Here is a 24,296-nt window from a genome sequence, read left to right on the forward strand (position 1 = left end):
GGTTTTAGGTCCGGTTGTAAAAGCGCATACGGCGCAAAAATGAGCCGACCGGACCGAACGTTTCACTCCGGTCGGCTCATTGAAGTGAATGGCATACGGGAGCGCATACGGTCACATACGGGAGCGCGAGGTTTTAGCTCCCTCCTGCCGTATGCGCTCCCGTATGGGACAAAACGTAGTGTGGACCCAGCCTGAGCAGGAGACTCCTCTCCGGGTTGTCAATGCATCTCAGTGTTGCCAGTTGCTCCTCTAGATCCAGGATCTGGGCTTCCAAATGAACAACTCGCTCACATCTCATACAGCAGTATGCACCCTCGAACTGCTGCTTAAAGATTGCATACATCGCGCAGGATGTACACCGGACTGCATTTTCCAACATAGAGGCCATCTAGTTATGGGGATTTCACAAATGTATAGGCAAAAACAGACAAAATTACACTTTAAATTTTTTGTAGACCATTTGGGTTCAGAAATTAACACTCACAGCGATCTCCACCTCCTGCTTTCAAACTCCTTTTTTTTTTTTAAACTCCTCTTTCACGCCCCCTCTTACACAGCAACACTCAGAAGAGCAAGCTCTCAATAAGAGTCCCAAGCTAAGATTTATACACCTGTGCCCAATCTACTCCTCCTACCCATAGAGGTGGAACAGAGAAAAAGAGAAAAAAAAAAAGGGTGTTTAAACTCTAACAGTTATCCCACTATGTGCAACAGAAAAAGACTTACCCAAAATATGAATGTGGACTATAGGCAGTCGCACCCACTCCACAGATTCACTCCGCACAACAGATATTTACAGTTTTTTAAAAACTCCTCCTTCAAGCCCCCTCTTACACAGCAACATAAATTATAAAAATAAAAGAAAAAGTTTTTTCCTGGAATACCCCTTTAATAGGTCCTTGGCAGAGTTGGGCAAATCTACAGAATATAATCTAATAAATCTACCATCAATTTGTTTAATTTTGTAACAGCTCTTCTGCTTTTCAAGAGACACTGAACTGTCTCTAGGGCAGTGTTCCCAAACCAAGTTGCCTCCAGCTGTAGCAAAACTACAACTGTAGTCTTGCCACAGCTGGAGGCACCCTGGTTGGGAAACACTGCTCTAGGTAATCAAAACTATTTTTTTATGAAAAAGGCTGATTCATCATATTTGGGTTTTCCAAATTTTTACTGTAGATTCAATCTACTGTAGTCCGGCAGAATTAAGTATAATATGATAGCAGATTACACTGTTAAGATCTGAGAGAAACAATTTGGTAATCGATGCACCATATGTTAACAAGTTATCTGCTGGTTGTTCCAGATATAGGGAAGTGTCCAGGTTTTTAGCTGCAAATTGAGACCTGCTAATATGTGTACCTCCCAACTTAAAGGGGTACTCTGGTGGAAAACTTATTTTTTTTTATGAACTGGTGCCAGAAAGTTAAACAGATTTGTAAATTACTTCTATTAAAAAAATCTTAATCCTTTTAGTACTTTTGAGCAGCTGTATGCTACAGAGGAAATTCTTTACTTTTTGAATTTCTTTTTTGTGTTGTCCACAGTGCTCTCTGCTGACACCTCTGTCCGTGTCAGGAACTGTCCAGAGCAGCATATGTTTGTTATGAGGATTTTCTCCTGCTCTGGACAGTTCCCGATACAGGCATCAGGTGTCAGGTGTCAGCAGAGAGCACTGTGGACAACACAAAACAGTACTGAAAGGATTAAGATTTTTTTTTTAATAGAAGTTGATTTAAAAAAAAAAAAAAAAATAATAATAATAAAAGGTTTCCACAAGAGTACCCCTTTAACTTGATCACAACTTGAGCTGCTATCCAGTTTATTTTTTATTTTTAATACAAGCAAGATATTTGGCTTCAGGCTAGAGCACAGCTCTAGGTACAACCTAGCCTGAGCCAGAGCCTAGCACAGAAAGGTGATCCTGACCCAGGAAAGTGTCCTGACTACTTGGTTGCATACTTGATTGACAGCTACAGTCCAAGTGTCCTGCTGGTTAGGAAATAGTATGATGCAGTAGGTCACTGGGGAGGGAGGATTTCGAGAAGCCCAACTCTATAGCAAAATGGCAAGGGAGTGGTTAAAATATAGGATTGAACGTGATTCTTTGGGACCTATTTGGTGGTGTTCGCAGTCTGGCTGGGTCATAAGTGATGACAGAGAATGACAAAAACTTTAGCACAAGTAAAAATGGCATACATTTTTTAATAAAAGCTCCCAAGTCCAGGGCTTCACAATGCGCATAAAGGAAAGAAATCACTACTTAGTATATAGACTTCTGGGTCAATGAAAGGTCTACAATAAAGTGCACTTCATGCCTACCAACCATAGGAGGAACAATGCTCATAGTGGTAAGATTTCACTGGCACTTGGCACACATTTAAAATGGGCATATAACAAAATCTATTAAACAATGGGAACCATTTTCCATGGGAAGATTTGTTACGTTAGCATCAAAGAGACTTAAAAACTGGTGAAAATAAAAAAGTGGTTGCTGTAAGAAACTAAAAAAAAAAACGTATACGTTTTTAACTTTTCATTAAATTATGAATAAAGTTTCATGAAATTCCAAGAAAAAAACCTGTGCAAAGTAAAAAACTGGATGGACCCGTACACACATACGGTTCTGTACTGTTCCCATTGACTCCCATCTTAAAAAAGTATATGTTTCAATACGGTTTTTCACCCGGACAAAAAAAACCTGGTAGGCTACGGTTTTGGGTACGGGAAAAAACCTGACAAAACCGTAGTGGATGCAAAACGGACACAACCTGATGCATCGTTTGGCATACGGTTTTCAACGGAGAGTCAGTGCATACGGTTTTCAATACGGTTCCTTACGGTTTTCAAATTGAAAATGTATACAAGAACTGTATTGCAAAAACATGGTGTGAACCCAGCCTTATGTATCTCCAACACTCGGACTCATTTTGCAAAACTGTCTAACAGTAACATTGGCCTTGTTGCCCATGGCAACCAGAGGTCAGTTTGTATTACTTAAAGGGATACTACAGTGCTGACAACTTATCCCCTATCTAAAGGATAGGGGATAAGTTGCCTGATCGCGCGGGGTCCCGCCGCTGGGGACCCCCACGATCTCGCACGCAGCACCCCGCTCATCAGGCCCCGGAGCGAACATCCGTTCCGGGTCCGATGACTGCCGGTCACGGGGCCGGAGTATTGTGACGTCACAGCTCCGCCCCGTGTGACATCACGCTCTGGCCCCGTGATCGGCAGTCATCGGACCCGGAACGGATGTTCGCTCCGGGGCCTGATGAGTGGGGTGCTGCGTGCGAGATCGCGGGTTCAACTTTCTGGCACCAGTTGATTTGAAAAAAATTGTTTTCCACCGGAGGACCCCTTTAAAAGGAGGTTTTCTGGGTATTTAACATTGATGGGCCTATTCACAGGATAGGCCAGGATTTCCCAACCCAGAGCACCTCCAGCTGTTGCAAAACTACAACCCCCTGCATGCTGAGAATTATAGTTTGGCAAAAACTGGAGGAACCCTGGATGGGAAACACTGGAATAGGCCATTAGTCTGTAGCTGTTTGGGTGGGCCACGGCTACGACACATACATAGCGCTGGCTATTTACTGTATAGCGGTGGAGCTGCGCTGTAGTAACCTGGGACTATCTTTACACAATAAGCCGAACAATCTGTTTTCGGCGGTTCAATGTGTATGTATTAAAGCATCGGCATGAGTATCAGACATTGATGGCCTTTCCTGTGGACAGGCCAGGAATGTTAAACGACCAGAAAACCAATTTAAGATGGCCTCCATACATATTAACTGGTTAGCCAGTCCCACCATCACATTAAAGCACCTTCCAGACAATTACCTTCTGAAATATATCTTACACGTCATGTACTGTACACACGTATGCTTGTACATAGAGGCTAGAGTGTAGGCATAGGTACAGCAAAAAAGCCAACATTATTAAAGTGCTGTACAGATAAGATTCATTCCTCTGTGGAAATGTAAACTACCTGGTGTGTATATATATATATTGATATAGAAGGTTCCCTCGGCAGAGAATCTAAGTTATAACAGTAACTATATAATGAGGTCCGATGACATGGGCAAGGCCACCCTTCAAGTACCCTACCCTAAAGTACAATGCCAATAGGTTAGCAGCAATATATAATGAATAAAGTCTTTCCTCTGTCTGACCTTCAAAAACAATGGTAACACATCTCGGCAAATCCACAGTTTGTAAAAGATATTAAAAAAAAAAAAAAAAAAAGAAAACTATATAAAAGTCAACAATCACACAATTAAATAATAGCACCACTTGTTACTGCCGCTGATTCTTGGGTTTCATTTTGCCGCCAGGTTTCGGATACCTCTGGTAAGGTTTGTTGTCGTGCGGTTCTGGAACATAATTGCCAGGATGGTCGTCTCTCTGTTGACAAAAGCGCGGTCTACAGTCTTGAGGTAGCGCGCCATTTAATGCATCATAATCCCAGTGATGAGGGAAGGGTCTCTGTGGATGGTGCCTGTGTCTATTAGGACCTCTGATGTTGTGCATAAGTAAAAAGAAATGGTTCATGATAAGTAACAATAACCAGTTCAGCTTGTTGAATGCAATGAGGTCATAACTTACAAGGTCGAGGGACAAACAGATGTTACTACAAATCACTATGGTTTTTATATCGATCGCTCATTTCTGCCTAGTTTTGCAGGCGAACAGCAGTTTTAGGGTAGGGTCACACGTGCTGTATTTTGCTGTGCATTTTCCTACTCATTGAAGTCAATCAGTAGCGGATTTTGCTACCTATTGACTTTAATGGGTAGGAAAATATGCAGCAAAATATGGCACGTGTGACCCTCTGTTTAAAGTGCAACTCCGATGTTGGTCTGTTGGAAGTTTTTTAGTAACGCCATAGCACAAGACTTGCCCGCTGCTAAAGAGACCAGGATACACATTTTCCGAAAGTCTTATAGACTTGCATGTGACTTCTGGCAAATCCGTATCCTGCTTGCTTAAAGGGGTACTCCGCCCCTGGCATCTTATCCCCTATCCAAAAGGATAGGGGATAAGATGTTAGATCGCCGCGATCTCGCTCTGCGCAGTAATGATAGCGGGTTGCTGCAGCAGCGATCCCCGGGGTCCCCAGCAGCAGGACCTCGGCAATCTGACATCTTATCCCCTATCCTTTGGATAGGGGATAAGATGTCTAGGGGCGAAGTACCCCTTTAAGTGAGCAAGTCTCTGGCTGCCAAATTGCTGCCACCGGACCAACATCTTGCGCTTTAACTACAAAGCTGCACAGACCGTATCAATGAATATAAAAAGCTGCCTATATGCAAGTAGTTATCAGATAACACACCACAGGTATACGGCTCCAGTCCTCCAATACCTACACACAGTCCATAGCTCTTTACTCCTACTGATGACGCCTATTAACTTCCACTTGTCTGCTTAAAGGGGTACTCCGATGCTTACACATCATGCCGCGTGCATGATCCCGGGCATCCCCAGCGGCGGGACTCCCGCGATCAGGCATCTTATCCCCTATCCTTTGGATAGGGGATAAGATGTGCCAGCATCGGAGTACCCCTTTAAAGTGTACTTGTCATTTGCAAAAACTTTAAAATGTAGATAACATATTGGCCCTTATTTACTAAGAGTGGAGTGTGTTTCTTTGTGGGTTTTAATTCCCTACAATTTATTTTCCACGGTATTTACTAAGGTTTCCCTACACTTTGCTTTTTTTATACACATGCTCTCATCTGTCTGGTTTTCCTCAGCTCAAATCCACCACATTTTATTTAGTAAATATGTTGGGTTTTGGTGAAAATGTCGGGAACACGACCCTTTTTGGAGACCACACCCCCTTTCCCCAGCAGCCATGCCCCTTTTCGGGTTTTCTTAGCAACATGGAGAGTTAGTCGGATTTTTTCAATTCTGGCACAAATTTTTATGCAAAATTTGCAGCAGACAGAACCCCCCCTGCTTTCCTGCCAACAGCTTTTTTTGCACCCAAAAATATACACCTTTTTAACCAATGTATATTTCAATACACATATATAGATATAATTATCTACATTATATAATATCCCAAATGAAAGGTAAAGGGTTTTGTTGAGTTTTTCCACAACTTATGTAAAACTCACACAGAACTATGAGTGTACCCAGGTCATTTAGACATGAGCAATACTGATTTATAAGCTTTATAGAGTACAAGAACATTTCCATTCACTGACAACAAGCAAAGAGATTGAATTGAGCAAATTAACATAAAAACAAAATGCATTATCATGCATTACATGATTAAAGGAGTATTCCAGAGAAAACTATTTATTTTTAAATTAACATGTGCCACAAAGTTATATAGATTTGTAAATTATGTCTAGTTAAAAAACAATCTCAAGCCTTCCAGTACTTATAAGCCTAAAATGAGCACAGTAGTTCGTCATGAACAAGGACCTCCTATGCCGATAATGGTCAATCACTGGCCACCCACTGGACCCCTAAGCTTATAAGGAGAAGCTGTCAGTAATTGATCAGGACTGCTCATGGATTGCTATGCTTAAAGGGGTACTCCACCGCTCAGCATTTGGAACAAGCTGTTCCGAACGCTGGAGCTTGTGATGTCATAGCTCCGCCTCCTCATGACATGACACTCCGCCCCTCAATGCAAGTCTATGGGAGGGGCGTGATGGCTGTCAACGCCCCCTCCCATAGGCTTGCATTGAGGGGGCAGGGCGTGATGTTATGAGGGGGCGGGGCTATGACATCACAAATTCCAGCATTCGGAACAGATTGTTCCAAACGCTGAACAGCGGAGTACTCCCTTAAAATAAGCACAGCAGTCAGTGATTGATAAGGACCACCCACTGGCCTCCTAAGCCCAAAATGAGCAGGGATTTCAATCAATAACTTACAAGCTATACTAAAACCTTTCCCCTTACAACTAGAGATGAGCGAACTTACAGTAAATTCTATTAATCACGAACTTCTCGGCTCGGCGGTTGCTGACTTTTCTTTCCTGCATAAATTAGTTCAGCCTTCAGGTGCTCCGGTGGGCTGGAAAAGGTGGATACAGTCCTAGGAGACTCTTTCCTAGGACTGTATCCACCTTTTCCAGCCCACAGGAGCACCTGAAAGCTGAACTCATTTATGCAGGATAAGTAATCAACTGCCGAGCCGAGAAGTTTGTGACGAATTGAATTTACTGTAAGTTCGCTCATCACTACTTACAACTATATAAATCAATGTTACATCATGTCAATAGATCCAGAAGTATTTTCATAATGACAGATTTCCTTCAATATTGTTGGGCATTCTTTATAACCAATAGAGTTTTAAGGTGTATTCACACGTACAGTATCCACATATTTAAAGGTGGAGATCGGATGCTGCAGATTGCAATGTAAACTTAACAGAGCATCAAACCTGCAGCAATAAACCATACGCATCAAATATGCGCAGGATACTGTAATTGTGAATACACCTTGAGGGTCTATTCACACAGTATTCTGAGCATATTTGATGCACAGGATTTGAAGCTGCAGATTTGAAGATGTTCAGTCATTTAGTTTACACTACAATCTGCAGCAGAAAATCCTGTGCATCAAATATGCTCAGGATACTGTACATGTAATTAGACCCTTAATTAGAATTTCTGTTCAGTTTAACAATTTTTTTTAAATAAAAAAAACAACAAATAAGATTAGAAAAATCCAACTACCTAAAATGATGCGACATGTAACCTTCCACTTGCGGTGAACTGTACCTGGGACCTGGCATATGTGGGGGTGGAGGACCATGTCGAGGTATCCTGGGATCACGACTGCAAAGAAGTGCAGACATAGGCCAGTTATAGCAGATATTGGGCCCCTGGTGCGATATCAAATATAAAGGGTGAAATAAATATGGTAGAAAATCAGGGACCGGGTGGTGCAACCGAGGCTAAAACATGGCACAATGGGCCACAGTGGATATAAAATAATAAATAAACAAAAAAATAATAATAATAAAAATAAATAAAAAACACAACAACAGGTCTACATTAGGAAGGTAAATAACATAAAAAAAATAAACAAAAACAATGAGTGAAAAAGTCTCCAAATGTCATTTCTAAGATTTAGTCTAAATAGCAAGTAAAGTGATCCCTTATATTCAGGCCTACTAAATCCATGTGAGGTGCCCAGTAAATAAGATCAGTGGTAAAACAATACCACAATAGAAGTTGTGTGCCAGGCCAAGCACTAACCTAGGATTTCTCCCACCAGCATGTGGAAACCCATGTCGTGGTCCCATCACTTGGCCAGGGCGATGATGAGAAGATGGCTGCGCAACTGGTGGCCCCGGAAACCTCGGCCCGCATCTTGGAGCGCCAACAGTGTGGCTGTACAAGAAGGAAAAATCCTTTAGTATATGTGTGAGCAGGACAGTGATACTGTATACTCCTCTTGTACCAGCTCACCACCTGTACAGGCTTCGAGCTGTCCGGGAATGTTCTAGTCACACCTAATATATTTTACTTCTCATATTTTTGGTTATGAATTAGCACTAAATGGGCTCATGTGAATGGTTCATTGTAGAGTCCAAAATATTTTAAAAATACTTTTACTATTTAAAATTTTTTTTTTTTTTTTTTTTTTTTTACTAAATTCAACAAGAACAAATGGATGATGTGCAGTTCACATTCTTTTAACACCCCTGAATGAGAAGTTCAATGGTTGTTAAAGGGGTTATCCAGGAAAATACTTTTTTTTTTTTTTTTTTTTTATATATACACATCAACTGGCTCCAGAAGGTTAAACAGATTTGTAAATTACTTCTATTAAAAAATGTTAATCCTTTCAGTACTTATGAGGTACTGAAGTTGAGTTCTTTTCTGTCTAAGTGCTCTCTGATGACACCTGTCTCGGGAACTGTCCAGTTTAGAAGCAAATCCCCATAGAAAACCTCTTCTACTCTGTGCATTTCCCGAGACAGACCGAGATGTCAGCAGAGAGCATGGTTACCAGACAGAAAAAAACAACTACTCAACTTCAGCAGCTGATAATTATTGAAAGGATTAAGATTTTTTAATAGAAGTAATTTACAAATCTGTTTAACTTTCTGGAGCCAGTTGATAGAGATTTTATATATATATTTATATATAAAGTTTTTTCCTGGAATACCCCTTTAAAGGTTGTCATTACCTGTGACTCCAGGGTTGCGCCTCTGGACATGGAGGTGGCTGTGAATGTGAAGTCTTTTTTGGCAAGTGTTGCTGATTCCTGGCTTGAGGTCTATCTAATCGAGCATTGCTTTGTAAAAAAAAAAAAAGGATAAGTAAATGGAACGCTCTATACAAATAGTCTTTTCATAAACATCACTTAAGATTATTTCCCCTGGGCAGCTAAGTATTTCATAAATTACAATCTACTAGAGAAAATGCCTCTGTGAGTTCTTAGGGTGGCACGAGCCTATAAGGACTATCTGCTATGTACTGTTTCTAGTACAGTGTTTCCCAACCAGGGAGCCTACAGCTGTTGTAAAACTACAACTCCCAGCATGCCCGGACAGCCAAGGGCTTTCTGGGCATGCTCAGAGTTGTAGTTTTGCAACAGCTGGATGCACCCTGGTTGAGAAATACTATATCCCTTATTAGAGACAGATGTATGGAGGGTGGATAATTGATCCACTATCTTATAGGCTACCCTTGGGTAACCCCCAAAAAAAAAAAAAAAACTAGTTTTCTCATACACCCTAATATTAAAAGTCCAATCTTTATTGTTTAACTTTCGCACATGAAACTAAGTTAAAAATTTTCATCCGCCACATTGTCCCGATTTGAATTCAATAAATTGACCCACCGGTCTGTTTCTATGGCACATGAGACAGTGCAAGGTGCCTGCAGTAACACCTGCACAAGTGAGCATTCAGGACAAGGCGTCTGTATTAAAAATTAAAAAATGCCCCCGTCAACATGTTTCACTCCCGAAGCAGCGTTGTGAAGAGGCAAATGGGCACTCCCAGGGGCATTATACATTTTTAATACAGACGCCTTGTCCTGAATGCTCACTTGTGCAGGTGTTACTGCAGGCACCTTGCACTGTCTCATGTGTCCATAGAAACAGACCGGTGGGTCAATTTATTGAATTCAAATCAGGACAATGTGGCGGATGATAATTTTAAACTTACCGTATTTTTCGCCGTATAAGACGCACTTTTTCTTCCCCAAAACTGGGGGGAAAAAGTCGGTGCGTTTTATACGGCAAATACACCCCTATCGCGGCGGTCCCTGCGGCCATCAACGGCCGGGACCCGCGGCTAATACAGGACATCACCGATCGCGGTGATGCCCTGTATTAACCCTTCAGACGCGGCGATCAAAGCTGACCGCCGCGTCTGAAGGGAAAGTGACACTAACCCGGCTGTTCCGGACCGCTGCGATATCACCGAGCCGGTCCCGAACAGCCCGACTGAATAGCCAGGTTAGTGCTTACAGGACACCGGGGGGGACCTTACCCGCCTCCTTGGTGTCTTCTCCGTTCAGGGATCCCCTGTATGGCCGGCGCCCTCCTTCCTCGCTTACGTGCGTCGGTGTGCGTAATGACGTGATGGCGGCAACGGAGAGCGAGGATACCCGGCTGGCAGCAGAGACGTTCCGGAGCAACAAGGACATGGCGACAGCGATGGAGCGACATCCAGGGCAGCGGTGACGGGTCCGGAGCGGCGGGGACACGCGAGTATTACCTCCTATACCAGTGGTCTTCAATCTGCGGACCTCCAGATGTTGCAAAACCACAACTCCCAGCATGCCCGGACAGCCAACGGCTGTCCGGGCATGCTGGGAGTTGTAGTTTTGCAACATCTGGAGGTCCGCAGGTTGAAGACCACTATTGGGTTCAAAATCTTTATTTTTTTAGATTTTGCCCCTAAAAATTGGGTGCGTCTTATACGCCGGTGCGTCCTGTAGGACGAAAAATACGGTAGTTTCATGTGCAAAAATTAAACAATAAAGATTGCCCTTTTAACAGGGTTCTCCGATGCCTGCCTTCCGGAGCTCCGCTCGCAGCGCCCGGAAGTTTATTACTCCGAACGCTGTGTGCGGGTTTCCGTTTTCGAGGCCACCCCCTCGTGACGTCACGCCAGCCCCCTCAACGGAAGTCTATGGGAAGGGGGCGTGACAGCGGTCCCTTCCCGTAGACTTTCGTTGAGGGGGCGGGCGTGACGTCACGAGGGGGTGGCCTCGAACACTGAAGCCCGCACACAGCGTTCGGAGTAATAAACTTCCGGACGCTGCGAGCGGAGCTCCGGACGGCAGGGCAGCCGAGAACCCCTTTGATATTAGGGTGTATGGGAAAACTAGGGTTTTATTGGGTTACCCAAGGGTAGCCTATAAGTTACTGGTTGAGAAATACTCTTCTAGTAGATGAAGAGTGCTGGTGGACATGTACGTGCACTGTTCCCATTAGTTTCATTCCCTTGCTCTGGGGACATTACAGGATGGCTGTGACCGGTGACACTGGTGCTGTATATTCCTCTGGTAACTGTATATGTAGTCCTGTACAAGCTCAGAGATCTGTGATGTTCTAGTTGGACTTATTCTCTGCCCTTCTGAGCTTGTACTAATATGCTGAGTTGTGGTTCTGCAGTAAAACTGGGTTCAGAATGAGGAATCCCCAAACAAAATTATTCCGGCCAGAGATCTCAAGGTCATCTGACGCCTACCGAATCAGTCTGCGGTAGGATTGCATGGACATTGTCAGTCTCCACAGAACGCAATGTATTCCGCCAAAAGAATGAGCAAAATCATTTCAACAGTGGAAGCCCCGCCGCTGAAACTAGTGTGCACTGTGCAGCGGAATCCCTCTGACAGCAATGGGGCAGCACACTTGGAAATTCCTCACTCTGAACTCCGCCTAAAAGGTTCACGCACATATGAATGATACCTGTGACTCCGGGGTTGGTCCTCTGGGAAGTATTGGTGATTACTGGCTTGAGGTTTATCTAAACCATCACTGCTTTAGAAATAAGAAAATGATACAAAAAGGATTGTTAATGGAAGTAAACAATGGCGGTAATGTCACATGACAAGCCATTATGTTGCCATAAAGTCTACTACACCCTGAAATTACTGTTTAACGCCCAAAAGCATTTTCCCTTGATTTACTTAGGTAGTGAATGTAATTAAAGTTTTGTATATCACATTTTCGCCATGTCTATATCAATCTAGGGTTGCTGACAACAAATCCTTCACTAAAAAAACACGCCTAAAAATAACACCTTTAACCCCTTAAAAGGGGTATTCCAGTGGAAAACTTTTTTTTTTTTTAATGAATTGGTGCCAGAAAGTTAAACAGATTTGTAAATTACTTCTATTTAAGAATCTTAACTTATTAGCAGCTGTATGATACAGAGGAAATTCTTTTCTTTTTGAATTTCTTGTCCACAGTGCTCTCTACTGACACCTCTGTCCGTGTCAGGAACTGTCCAGAGCAGTATAGGTTTGCTATGGGGATTTTCTCTTGCTCTGGACAGTTCCTGATACGGGCATCAGGTGTCAGCAGAGAGCGCTGTGGACCAGACAAAAAAGAAATTCAAAAAGAAAAGAATTTCCTCTCAGCTAATATGTACCGGAAGGGTAAAGATTTTTTAATAGAAGTCATTTACAAATCTGTATAACTTTCTGGCACCACGTTGTGAAAAAAATGTTTTCCACCGGAGTACCCCTTTAAGGACACAGCCAATATTTTTTAATTTTCGTTTTTTTCTCCTCACCTTCTAAAAATCATAACTCTTATATTTCTATCTACAGACGAGTATGAGGGCTTGTTTTTTGAGCAACCAGTTCTTTGTATTGACATCACTCATTTTAGCATTAAATGTATGGCAAAATTAATACTATTTGTGTGGGGAAATTGAAAAGAAAACCGCAATTTTGGAAAGTTTCGCTTTCACGCTGTACAATTTATGGTAACAGTGACTTTTTTTTTTTTAATTAGTGTGTTTAAAATCCCTCTATTTTGACGATCTATAACTTTTTCATTTTTTCGTGTATGAGGGCTCATTTTTTGCGCCGTGATCTGTACTTTTTATTGATACCACATTTTCATATATGAAACTTTTAATGAATTTTTTTTTTTTTTTTTTTTTTAATATTATGTGCCAAAAAAAGCTGCAATTTTACATTTACATCTATCACACATCATCTATACCAGATTCCCCCACACAGCATTTATTGACTATATATTTAAGTTAGGGTGTAAATATATGACATCTAACTAATAGCTCAGAAATCCATACCTAGTAAGAGATTGGTTTGAATGGACGATCAAAAAGAGGGGTGACTTGTGGGCTTTGTTTTGATAAGTCTTTATTTTTCGTTTATTTTTGTTTGTAATTGAAAACTTTTTATTAATAAAACTTGAATGGCATACATCATATATTCATTAGGCCAAACTATCACCCCATCAGTACAGTGATCCCTCAACATACAATGGCCTCAACATACAATAGTTTCAACATACAATGGTCTTTTCCGGACCATTGTAAGTTGAAACCAGACTCAACATACAATGTACAGACAGTCCAGATCTGTGATACATGTCAATGACTGGAAGAACTGACCAATCAGAATGGGCATTTCACTGGTAAAACACCTGTATTACTGAAGCGTATGCACTGACTGGTGTCTGGTAGTGTCCCCTACAGTACAGGGAGGTATTACATGTTCTGTACTCTTTACCTGTACCAGGGTTAGCTGCTCTTTTGGACACCAGGTGAGGGCGGCTCCATGTTACTTTTTTAGGACACTGTGTGTACTGTACAGGACCCCGAAGAAGCTCCTGTCCTCTACATAAACCAGTGCTTCCCAAGCAGGGTGCCCCCAGCTGTTGCAAAACTACAACTCCCAGCATGCCCGGACAGCCTTTGGCTGTCCAGGCATGCTGGGAGTTGTAGTTTTGCAACAGCTGGAGGCTCCCTGCTTGGGAAACACTGACATAGACAGTGATTACAGCTCCCAGCAGATCTTTCTTACTTTTATATGTAAGGATTTGCTTTATCTATATTAGTTATCTTATTTTTCTTTAATTCACACTTTTTTCCTATTTTTGGATGACATTTTTGTGCCTTTAGAACCAATTACCAGGTTTCTATAGATTTATGGTCTCAACATACAATGGTCTCAACTTACAATGGTTGTCCCGGAACCAATTAATATTGTAACTTGAGGGACCACTGTATATTTTTGGAGTTCTCTACCAGGATACTGTGGTCACAAATCAGCTGTCATAAGTGACAGTGTGTGGGACAAAAAGGAGAAAGTATAAGTATCTCAATCCTATAGCCAGTACCCTACTATCTCCGTACACTGTTTTTAGTGGTGGCGCCTAGTTACTGCAGTGTAATTCCTATGCATTCCAATGGGAGCTGCAATTACCTGGCACCACCACTACAAGCGATGTACAGTGCCAATGCTTTTAGTTCCCATATATTGTTTTCTTATATGTATTTCTGGGACCCTGGCGGTGCCGATTATCTCTTCTGCAGGGGTGTCATGTGTATACATGCCATCAATATATTCTGGCCAGAAAACCCCTTTAAGTGTTACACAGTACCCTTTTAAAACAATAGGTTGTCTATATAAAAAGGACAGGACAGGTCCTCATTGTAATCATTCTGCATTCTGGTCAAGCGACTAGGCTTCTCCTTTCTTAACTGAGAAGTCTCTAAAGGGAGGATGAAAATGACACTTCTAAAACAGACACCCCCTTTAATGCAGTTACTTACCTTCTAGATCTGCCATGTAAAAGGTCATGTAGATAGTTGCTTCTTTCTATGCTATGTCCACGACTTTTGTTGAATTCTGCAAAAGATGAAGTATGACATTCTTCACACAAAACATAGCAAAAAGCATGAAGTTAGCAACTTCAGGGAGGGTTGGACCCCAAGATCAACTGATGCTAATGCATTGGAGATAGAAGCTAGACCAGTGGTCTCCAACCTGCAGACCTCCAGATGTTGCAAAACTACAACTCCCAGCATGCCCGGACAGCCGTTGGCTGTCCGGGCATGCTGGGAGTTGTAGTTTTGCAACATCTGGAGGCCCGCAGGTTGGAGACCACTGAGCTAGACAGTCATCCTCACTCGATTTATGACCACTTCATGGCTAAACATGGTAAATAGTGTTTTTTTTTCTTCTTTTTTTTTAAACAATAGAGTAACATTTATGTAGACTGTTAAAGCAGTACCACTAGCAGCAATCATTTAACCCCTTAACGACCACAAGCGTATATTTAAGCTCGTGGCCGTCTCCCAGTATGTGACACGCGCTCAGGAGCTCGCTTCGTATCTGCGGGGTCCAGGTTGCTATCAGTGGCAAATACCGAACATCGCTGATAGTGCTGATATCCGGTATTAACCCTTTAAAAGGGGTATTCCGCCCCTAGACATCTTATCCCCCTATACAAAGGATAGGGGATAAGATGTCAGATTGCCGCGGTCCCACTGCTGGGGATCCCTGGGATCGCTGCTGCAGCACCCGCTATCATTACTGCGCAGAGCGAGATCGCTCTGCACGTAATGACGGGCAATACAGGGGCCGGAGCATCGTTACGTCACGGCTCCGCTCCTCATGACATCACGGCCCGTCCCCTTAATGAAAGTCTATGGGGCGTGGAGACCGCCACGCCCCCTTCCCATAGACTTGTATTGAGGGGGGCGGGCCGTGACGTCACGAGGGGTGGAGCCGTGACGTAACGATGCTCCGGCCCCTGTATTGCCTGTCATTACGTGCAGAGCGATCTCGCTCTGCGCAGTATTGATAGCGGGGTGCTGCAGCAGCGATCCCCGGGGTCCCCAGCAGTGGGACCCCGGCGATCTGACATCTTATCCCCTATCCTTTGGATAGGGGATAAGATGTCTAGGGGCGGAATACCCCTTTAAAGGCCGCAATCAAAGTTGTTTGCAGCATCTAAAATGGGCTCAGCGGAGCGGTTCGAGACCGCAGCAGTGAAATCGCGGCATCCCAAACAGCTGGGAGGTGCCTTACCGTGCTCCACGCTGTCCGATCGCCGTTTGATTGCTCCAAGCCTGAGATCAACCGCTGATAACACTGATCAATGCAATGCTATGGAATAGCATTGATCAGTGTATTCAATCAGTGTAATGCCTGTTATAGTCCCATATGGGAGCTATAACATTGCCAAAAAAAAAAGTGTAAAAAAATTGTTAATAAATGTTATTTAACCCTTTCCCTAAAAAAAGTTTTAATCACCTACCTTTTCCCATTAAAAAAATTTATAAAAAATTATGTAAATAAAATTAAATAAAAACATACATGGTATCGTGCGTAAAATGTCCGAACTATAAAAATATATCATTAATTAAACTGCACAGTAAAATTCCAAAGTCCAAAATAGCGTATTTTGGGTCACTTTTTATAGCATTAAAAAAAAGAATAAAAAGCGATCAAAAGTTATAGGGGTCAGAAGAGGACAATTTTAAACATACTAATTTGGGTATCATTGTAATTGTATGGACCTACAGAATGAATATATGGTGTCATTTTTACCGAAAAAGTGCACCGCATAGAATTGGAAGCACCCAAAAGTTACAAAATGGCTTTTCTCCCCCCAATTTTGACCCATATTTTTTCTGGGTTTGCCGTAAATTTGGTAGTAAAATGATTGATGTCATTACAAGGTACAATTGGTGGCATAAACAATAAGCCCTCATATGAGTCTGTAGATGCAAAATTGAAAGAGTTATGATTTTTAGAAGGGGAGGAGGAAAAAACAAAAGTGCATAAACGGAAAAAACTTAGTCCTTAAGGGGTTAATCTAAGAAATGGCCATCACACAATCTCTTGTATGAGCACATGATCAAAGCAACTGCAATGGTTAACTGTGAAGAAAGGGAAGATGCCTTAGAGGAGCTACATATTTCTAGTTTTTCTTATAGTGTTTGAAATCAATGTTCTAAATGAATTTATAAAGAGGACAGGTCTCGATCTTTCCCCTCTAAAAGGGTTAGTGTTCCTCCCCATTTCTTTCCCTTATTTTTTGTATTGATTGGATCTGACCACTCTGCTATCCGTCCGGCGCCAACCCTACTCACCTCTTCATCCCTCTACACTAGTGGTCTTCACCCTGCAGACCTCCAGATGTTGCAAAACTACAACTCCCAGCATGCCCGGACAGCCGTTGGCTGTCCGGGCATGCTGGGAGTTGTAGTTTTGCAACATCTGGAGGTCCGCAGGTTGAAGACCACTGCTCTAAACTGTGAAAATGAATAGGATTCCTTGCTTTACCCTTATACTACATGACATGTATGTTATTGTAGTATATGACTTATTGTTAGAAATAAATGTTATGTTGCTTTTTTTTTTAAGCCAAATACAGGACAAGATAAAATTATCCTTCCTTTTTGATCCAAACTTTGCTTTAGCTCCAAAAAAAACCTGCATGTGATTATAGTGTACATCTGTCCCCTTCATCTGGTAGTAAACCATACATTTCTGGTTGCAAAGAGTGATGGATCCACAAGGAGGTCAGGGGCATTAGGGCATTTGCAGTATAGACTTGTATACTGGATGTCTCTGTATAGAGTATAATCGTGCACACATTCTAATATACTCACTTTCTATGGCTTCAGATGGCTCCATGTTCAGCATATCAATCAAATACCTAGAAAAAAAAAAAAGACAGCATGAAGCGGAGAGTAAAGAGAGATAATGCTTCATGTCAAACGGCTATAAGAATGAACTGTGCATGCAGAGAAAACTTGTTATATGGAGATAATGGAAGTTTTGATCAGTGGGTCCCAGGTGCTAAGACCTCTGCTAGAGCAGAGAAGGTAGCCTGTCTAAAGCAGTGATTCCCAACCGCGGTGCCGCGGCACACGTGTGTGCCGTTCAGCACTGCCCGTGGTGCCGCGGGATTTTGCCGTGATTTTTTATTTTTTTTTATTATAATTTTTTTTTAAATGTCCCGCCCCGGCCTGACGGCGCAGGGGGGAAGGGAAGTCTGCGTGCGCACTGCGCGCACAGCGCCCCCCTGCATCTCCTCCCGTCTCCTGTGTTCCCCTCCGTCTCCCGCGTCGCCCGTGTTCCCCCTCATTCCTCCTCTGTTCCCTGTTTCCCCCGCGTCCCCCTCCTTCACCCTCCGTCTCCCTCTCCCTTACGGCGCAGGGAGCCGAAAATGGGTCCCTGCCTGGGGTGGAACGAGCTGCACCTGCGCCGGACTCCCGTGCCTGCTGTGGAACTGCAAGCTGCGCGGGCCGGCTTGCTTAAGGTACCGTACCCTTTCCACCCCTCAGTTCACCTTCTCAACCCTGTCTAAACCCCCCACCGTCACCCAGGTCCACCCTCTGTCCCCCCCCCCCTGTCAGCCATGTCTGCCTCCCCCTGTCACCCCCCCCCCCGTCAGCCATGTCCGCCTTGTCCACCTCCCTGTCCATCTCTATCACCCTCCCCCCCCGTCACCCATGTAATCCCACCCTGTCACCCATGTCCACCCTCCCCCTGTCACCCATGTCCACCCTCCCCCTGTCACCCATGTCCACCCTCCCCCGTCACCCATGTCCACCCTCCCCCGTCACCCATGTCCACCCTCCCCCGTCACCCATGTCCACCCTCCCCCGTCACCCATGTCCACCCTCCCCGTCACCCATGTCCACCCTCCCCGTCACCCATGTCCACCCTCCCCGTCACCCATGTCCACCCTCCCCGTCACCCATGTCCACCCTCCCCGTCACCCATGTCCACCCTCCCCGTCACTCATGTCCACCCCCTCTCACACATGTCCCCCCACCTATCATCCCTGTCACCCATTTCCACCCTTCTGTCATCCATGTCTGCCTTGTCCACTCCCCAGTCTACCCTGTCACCCATGTCCACCCTCCCTGTCACCCATGTCCACCCTCCCTGTCACCCATGTCCACCCTCTCTCACACATGTCCACCCCACCTATCATCCTAGTCACCCATGTCCACCTCCCCTCTCACCCATGTCCACCCTCCTGTCATCCATGTCTGCCTTGTCCACCCCCCCTGTCACTCATGTTTACCCCCGTAGTCTACCCTGTCACCCATGTCCACCCTCCTGTTCACCCATCTGTCCCTTTGTCACCCCAGTCCACCCCTCTGTCACTCCTGTCCCTCTTTTACCCCCATGTCCACCCCCCCGTCACTCATGTCCACCCCCCCGTCACTCATGTCCACCCCCCCCGTCACTCATGTCCACCCCCCCCATCACTCATGTCCACCCCCTCTCACACATGTCCCCCCACCTGTCATCCCCGTCACCCATGTCCACCTCCCCTCTCACCCATGTCCACCCTCCTGTCATCCATGTCTGCCTTGTCCACTCCCCTGTCCAACCCTGTCACTCATGTTTACCCCCCGCCCCCGTCTACCCCCGTAGTCTACCCTGTCACCCATGTCCACCCTCCTGTTCACCCATCTGTCCCTTTGTCACCCTTGTCCACCCCTCTGACCCCCTGTCTCCCATGTCCACTCTCCTGTCATCCATGTCCACCCCCATCCAACCCTCTGTCACCCCTGCCCATCCCTGTCACCCATGTTCACCCTCCATTGTCCACCCCTCTGACCACATCCTTGTCACCCATGTCCACCCTTCCCTGTCACCCATGTCCACCCTTCCCTGTCACCCATGTCCACCCTTCCCTGTCACCCATGTCACCCATGTTCACCTTCCTGTCACCCATGTCCACCCCCCATCACTCATGTCCACCCGCACTAACACATGTCCCCCCAACTATCATCCCAGTCACCCATGTCCACCCCCCCTCTCACCCATGTCCACACTCCTGTCATCCACGTCTGCGTTGTCCACTTGTCATGTTTAACCCCCTGTCTACCCCCGTTGTCTACTCTGTCACCCATGTCCACCCTCCTGTTCACCCATCTGTCCCTTTGTTACCCCAGTCCACCCCTCTGTCACTCCTGTCCCTCTTTTACCCCCTTGTCCACCCCTCTGACCCCGTCCACCCTCCTGTCACCCCTATGCCCCCGTCACCCATGTTCACTCTTCTACACCCATCTATCACCCTTGTACACCTCCCTACACCCCTCTGTACACTCCTCTACACCCCTGTCACTCATGTACACCCATCTGTCACCCATGTACACTCCTCTATACCCCTCTGTCACCCATGTACACTTCTCAACACCCCTCTGTCACCCATGTACACTCCTCTATACCCCTCTGTCATCCATGTACACTCAACTACACCCCTTTGTCACCCATGTACACTCCTCTACACCCCTCTGTCACCCATGTACACCCATCTGTCACCCATGTACACTCCTCTACAACCATCTGTCCACTCCTCTACACCCCTGTCACCCATGTACACTCCTCTACACCCCTTTGTACACTCCTCTACACCCCTGTCACCCATGTACGCTCCTCTACACCCCTTTCACCCATGTATGCTCCTCTACATCCCTGTCACCTATGTACACTCTTCTGCACCCCTCTGTCACCCATGTACACTCCTCTATACCCCTCTGTCACCCATGTACACTCCTCTATACCCCTTTTTCACCCATGTACACTCCTCTATACCCCTCTGTCATCCATGTACACTCCTCTATACCCGTCACCCATGTACACTCCTCTATACCCGTCACCCATGTACACTCCTCTACACCCATTTGTCACCCATGTACACTCCTCTACACCCATTTACACTACTCTACACCCCTCTGTTACCCATGTACACTCCTCTACACCCCTTTGTACACTCCTCAACACCACTCTGTACACTCCTCTACACCCCTTTCACCCATGTATGCTCCTCTACATACCTGTCGCCCATGTACACTCTTCTGCACCCCTCTGTCACCCATGTACACTCCTCTATACCCCTCTGTCATCCATGTACACTCAACTACACCCCCTTTTTCACCCATGTACACTCCTCTACACCCCTCTGTCACCCATGTACACTCCTCTATACCCCTCTGTCACTCATGTACACTCCTCTATACCCCTCTGTCACCCATGTACACTCCTCTACACCCATTTGTCACACATGTACACTACTCTACACCCCTCTGTCACCCATGTACACTCCTCTATACCCCTCTGTCACTCATGTACACTCCTCTACACCCCTCTGTCACTCATGTACACTCCTCTACACCCATCTGTCCACTCCTCTACACCCCTGTCACCCATGTACGCTCCTATACACCCCTTTGTATATTCCTCTACACCCCTTTCACCCATGTATGCTCCTCTACACCCTCTGTCACCCATGTACACTCCTCTATACCCCTGTCACCCATGTACACTCCTCTACACCCCTCTGTCACCCATGTACACTCCTTTACACCCCTCTGTCACCCATGTACACTCCTCTACACCCCTCTGTCACCCATGTACACCCATCTGTCACTCATGTACACTCCTCTACACCCCTCTATCACTCATGTACACTCCTCTACACCCATCTGTCCACTCCTCTACACCCGTCACCCATGTACGCTCATATACACCCCTTTGTACATTCCTCTACACCCCTTTCACCCATGTACACTCCTCTATACCCCTCTGTCACTCATGTACAGTCCTCTATACCCCTCTGTCACCCATGTACACCCATCTGTCACCCATGTACACTCCTCTACACCCCTGTCACCCATGTACATCCATCTGTCACCCATGTACACTCCTCTACACCCATCTGTCACCCATGTACGCTCCTCTACACCCGTCACCCATGTACGCTCCTCTATACCCCTGTCACCCATGTACGCTCCTCTATACCCGTCACCCATGTACGCTCCTCTACACCCCTCTGAACGCTCCTCTACCCCCCTCCGTCACCCATGTACGCTCCTCTACACCCCTCTAAACCCCTCTGTCACCCATGTCCACCCCTCTGTCACCCATGTCCACTATTCTACACCCCTCTGTCACCCATGTAAAAAAAAGAAAAAAAAGTTTGGCGCCTAATAGATTTGTTTTGCAGGTTTAAAGGTGAAGAATTGTGTGTGGAAGAAATCGTGATGATGGCCCAGACCAGATGGAGAAGAGAAGGCAACAATGCAAATTAGAGAAGACGTCATTGGTGAGTTGCTGTATAAAGCAGCACTTTAAACTACATAAATAGATATAGTGCATTGCGTTTTTTATCGTTTTGACCTTTTTTTTTTCTTGCTTGTCAACCTCTGTAGCGGTGCCCCGAGGAAAAAATTTTTTGCGTGGTGTGCCCCGACCCGAAAAAGGTTGGGAAACACTGGTCTAAAGCCTCTACAGGAGAGCTAAAAAAGCTAGGAAAAAGGGGTTCCATGCAAGGAAGGTAGTTCTTGTAGAAGAGGATACTATTGTCCGCACAGTGAAAAAAAGCCTAACTTTTCTGCTCTTAAAAATAGATAGAATATGCCGGAGATGAGCAATATTTATGGTGCAGGCAAATGGATCCATGAGTATCCCCAATATAACCAATGAAATGATTGAAGATGTGCACTATAGCAAAGAAATATAAATATATGCCAGAGAAATGCAGTGTGTGCACTGCAAGCAGACAGCTGAAGAAAAGAAGAAGAATTATTAATATTAGCCCATATGTCTAAGTGATGACCGCACTAATTTCATTGAGGCCATTTGGAGAAATTGTATTTAATTTATTCATCCAGTACATTTCTAATCGTTTTGATTCTTCGACCCTATTATTGACCTTGGGTGGAACAAAGTCAATAGGGGTAATGAAGATGTGATTGTTGGCATTGGGATGCTGGATAGTGCAGTGTTTCGAGACCACCATGAAGCAGAAACTTCCTTTTGATATTTAATCTGTGCTGGTTCAGTCTCAAATGCAGTTTACGGATGGTTCAACCGATATATTGGAGAGGACAATTCTGACATTGGATCAGATAAATGACAAAATTAGTCTGACAGGTAAGATGAAACTTGATGCCAAATTTCTCTTTAGTCCCCATAGATGAGAATTCTGTCACTCCATGGGTAATCTGGTAGCTGCACAGGCATCTAGCTTTTTTGCACTTAAAACTGCCCTTGGGTAATGGATTCCCAAAGAGGTCACATTGTGTGGATTTTTGGGAATTTGCCACCTGGAGGCCAGAATGCTTTTAAGAGAAAGACCTTTTCTTTAAGTGAACTTGGGTTGAATCGGGAGGACAGATTTTAAATAGTTGTCCTCCTGCAAAATATGCCAAATGGTTTTGTATAATGGGTCATCCAGGCGGGTTGTCAACAGATTTGTGGATTTTTGGAAGATGGTAAAATATGGTTTATTATTGCTGGTGGCGATTAAAAATATGAATTCTTCTTTAGTTAATATCCCCTTTTCTGCTGCTTGTTTGGTGAAAGCAAGTAGATCAGCTTGTATTCGTTGGAAGGGGTCCACAGTTACATGGTCATAGTAAGTGGAATCTGATAGAATTCGTAATGAATCAGTATGATATTGATCATAATTCATGATTACAAGGCCACCGCCTTTGTCAGCTGGTCAAAGCACAATATCTGAGTTGGATTGAAGACTTCTCAGCACTTGTCTCTCTGTGGGAGAGGTTGTAAGCAGAGAAGGACTTTTACTGGTATTGGGAACATTCTTATTAAAGGAATACTGTCAGCTTTCTCCCCCCGCACTAACCAGCAGTACTGGCTGGTAGTGCGGGAGACGCTGATCAGTTTGGTCCTTACCGTTCCCAGATCCGCAGCATCGTTCCGCCGTAATCTTCTATTTTCGGAATATGCAAATGAGGTGCTAACTGGCACTCTGACGTTAGTGCCGCTGGCCATCCAGCTCATCAATATTCCTCCCCTCCTTCCGCCTCTCCCCACTCTGTAATGGAGAGGGGAGGAATATTGATGAGCTGGGCGGCGCTGCGGCCAGCGGCACTGACAGAGTGCCAGTTAGCCCAGCCGATGCAAGTTAGCACCTCATTTGCCTATTCCGAAAATAGAAGATTACGGTGGAATGGCGTGGCGGTTCCGGGCACGGTAAGGACCAAACTGATCAGTGTCCCCCACACTACCAGCCAGTACCGCTGGTTAGTGCAGGGGGAGAAAGCTGACAGTTTTCCTTTAAAATCTTCAGCTACCAATTGTTGGAAGACTTCAATGTTGGAACCTCAGGATTGGATGAAATAGAACTTTGATGATGGTCGTAACTGCTGGTGTTTAGTAGCATTTTCATCCATAGTAGACACGAGTTCGTCCTCAGGAAAAATGTTCACACCCAAGGCCACGGGGACTTATGGATTCTTTTGTTTTTGAATCTAAAAATACCTTTGAAGCGTCAGTTTTCTAATGAACTTCTGGAAATCCAGGTAAAGTTGAGAATTGTCGGTAT

The 24,296-nt window shown here is 44.7% G+C and overlaps 1 protein-coding gene across 3 annotated transcripts in view; it reads right to left on the reverse strand.

Moving 5' to 3' along the window:
• Positions 1 to 3,296: 3,296 nt before the first annotated feature.
• Positions 3,297 to 24,296, reverse strand: part of DUSP11 (dual specificity phosphatase 11) — a 33,874-nt gene continuing 12,874 nt past the window's right edge. Inside the window, exons 6-12 of one of the 3 annotated variants that reach the window (XM_056571508.1) lie at positions 17,590 to 17,636; positions 14,740 to 14,815; positions 11,898 to 11,966; positions 9,159 to 9,266; positions 8,222 to 8,356; positions 7,697 to 7,798; positions 3,297 to 4,516 (exon numbers count right to left, since the gene is read on the reverse strand). In XM_056571508.1, coding sequence (XP_056427483.1) covers positions 4,297 to 4,516; positions 7,697 to 7,798; positions 8,222 to 8,356; positions 9,159 to 9,266; positions 11,898 to 11,966; positions 14,740 to 14,815; positions 17,590 to 17,636 — 757 coding nt within the window. In that variant the 3' untranslated portion in view covers positions 3,297 to 4,296. Of the gene's footprint in view, positions 4,517 to 7,696; positions 7,799 to 8,221; positions 8,357 to 9,158; positions 9,267 to 11,897; positions 11,970 to 14,739; positions 14,816 to 17,589; positions 17,637 to 24,296 lie in introns of all 3 variants that reach the window. The other 2 variants (XM_056571507.1, XM_056571509.1) reach the window with 2 other exon arrangements.

This window comes from Hyla sarda, chromosome 4 (assembly GCF_029499605.1).
Source record: "Hyla sarda isolate aHylSar1 chromosome 4, aHylSar1.hap1, whole genome shotgun sequence".
Classification (NCBI taxonomy): domain Eukaryota; kingdom Metazoa; phylum Chordata; class Amphibia; order Anura; family Hylidae; genus Hyla; species Hyla sarda.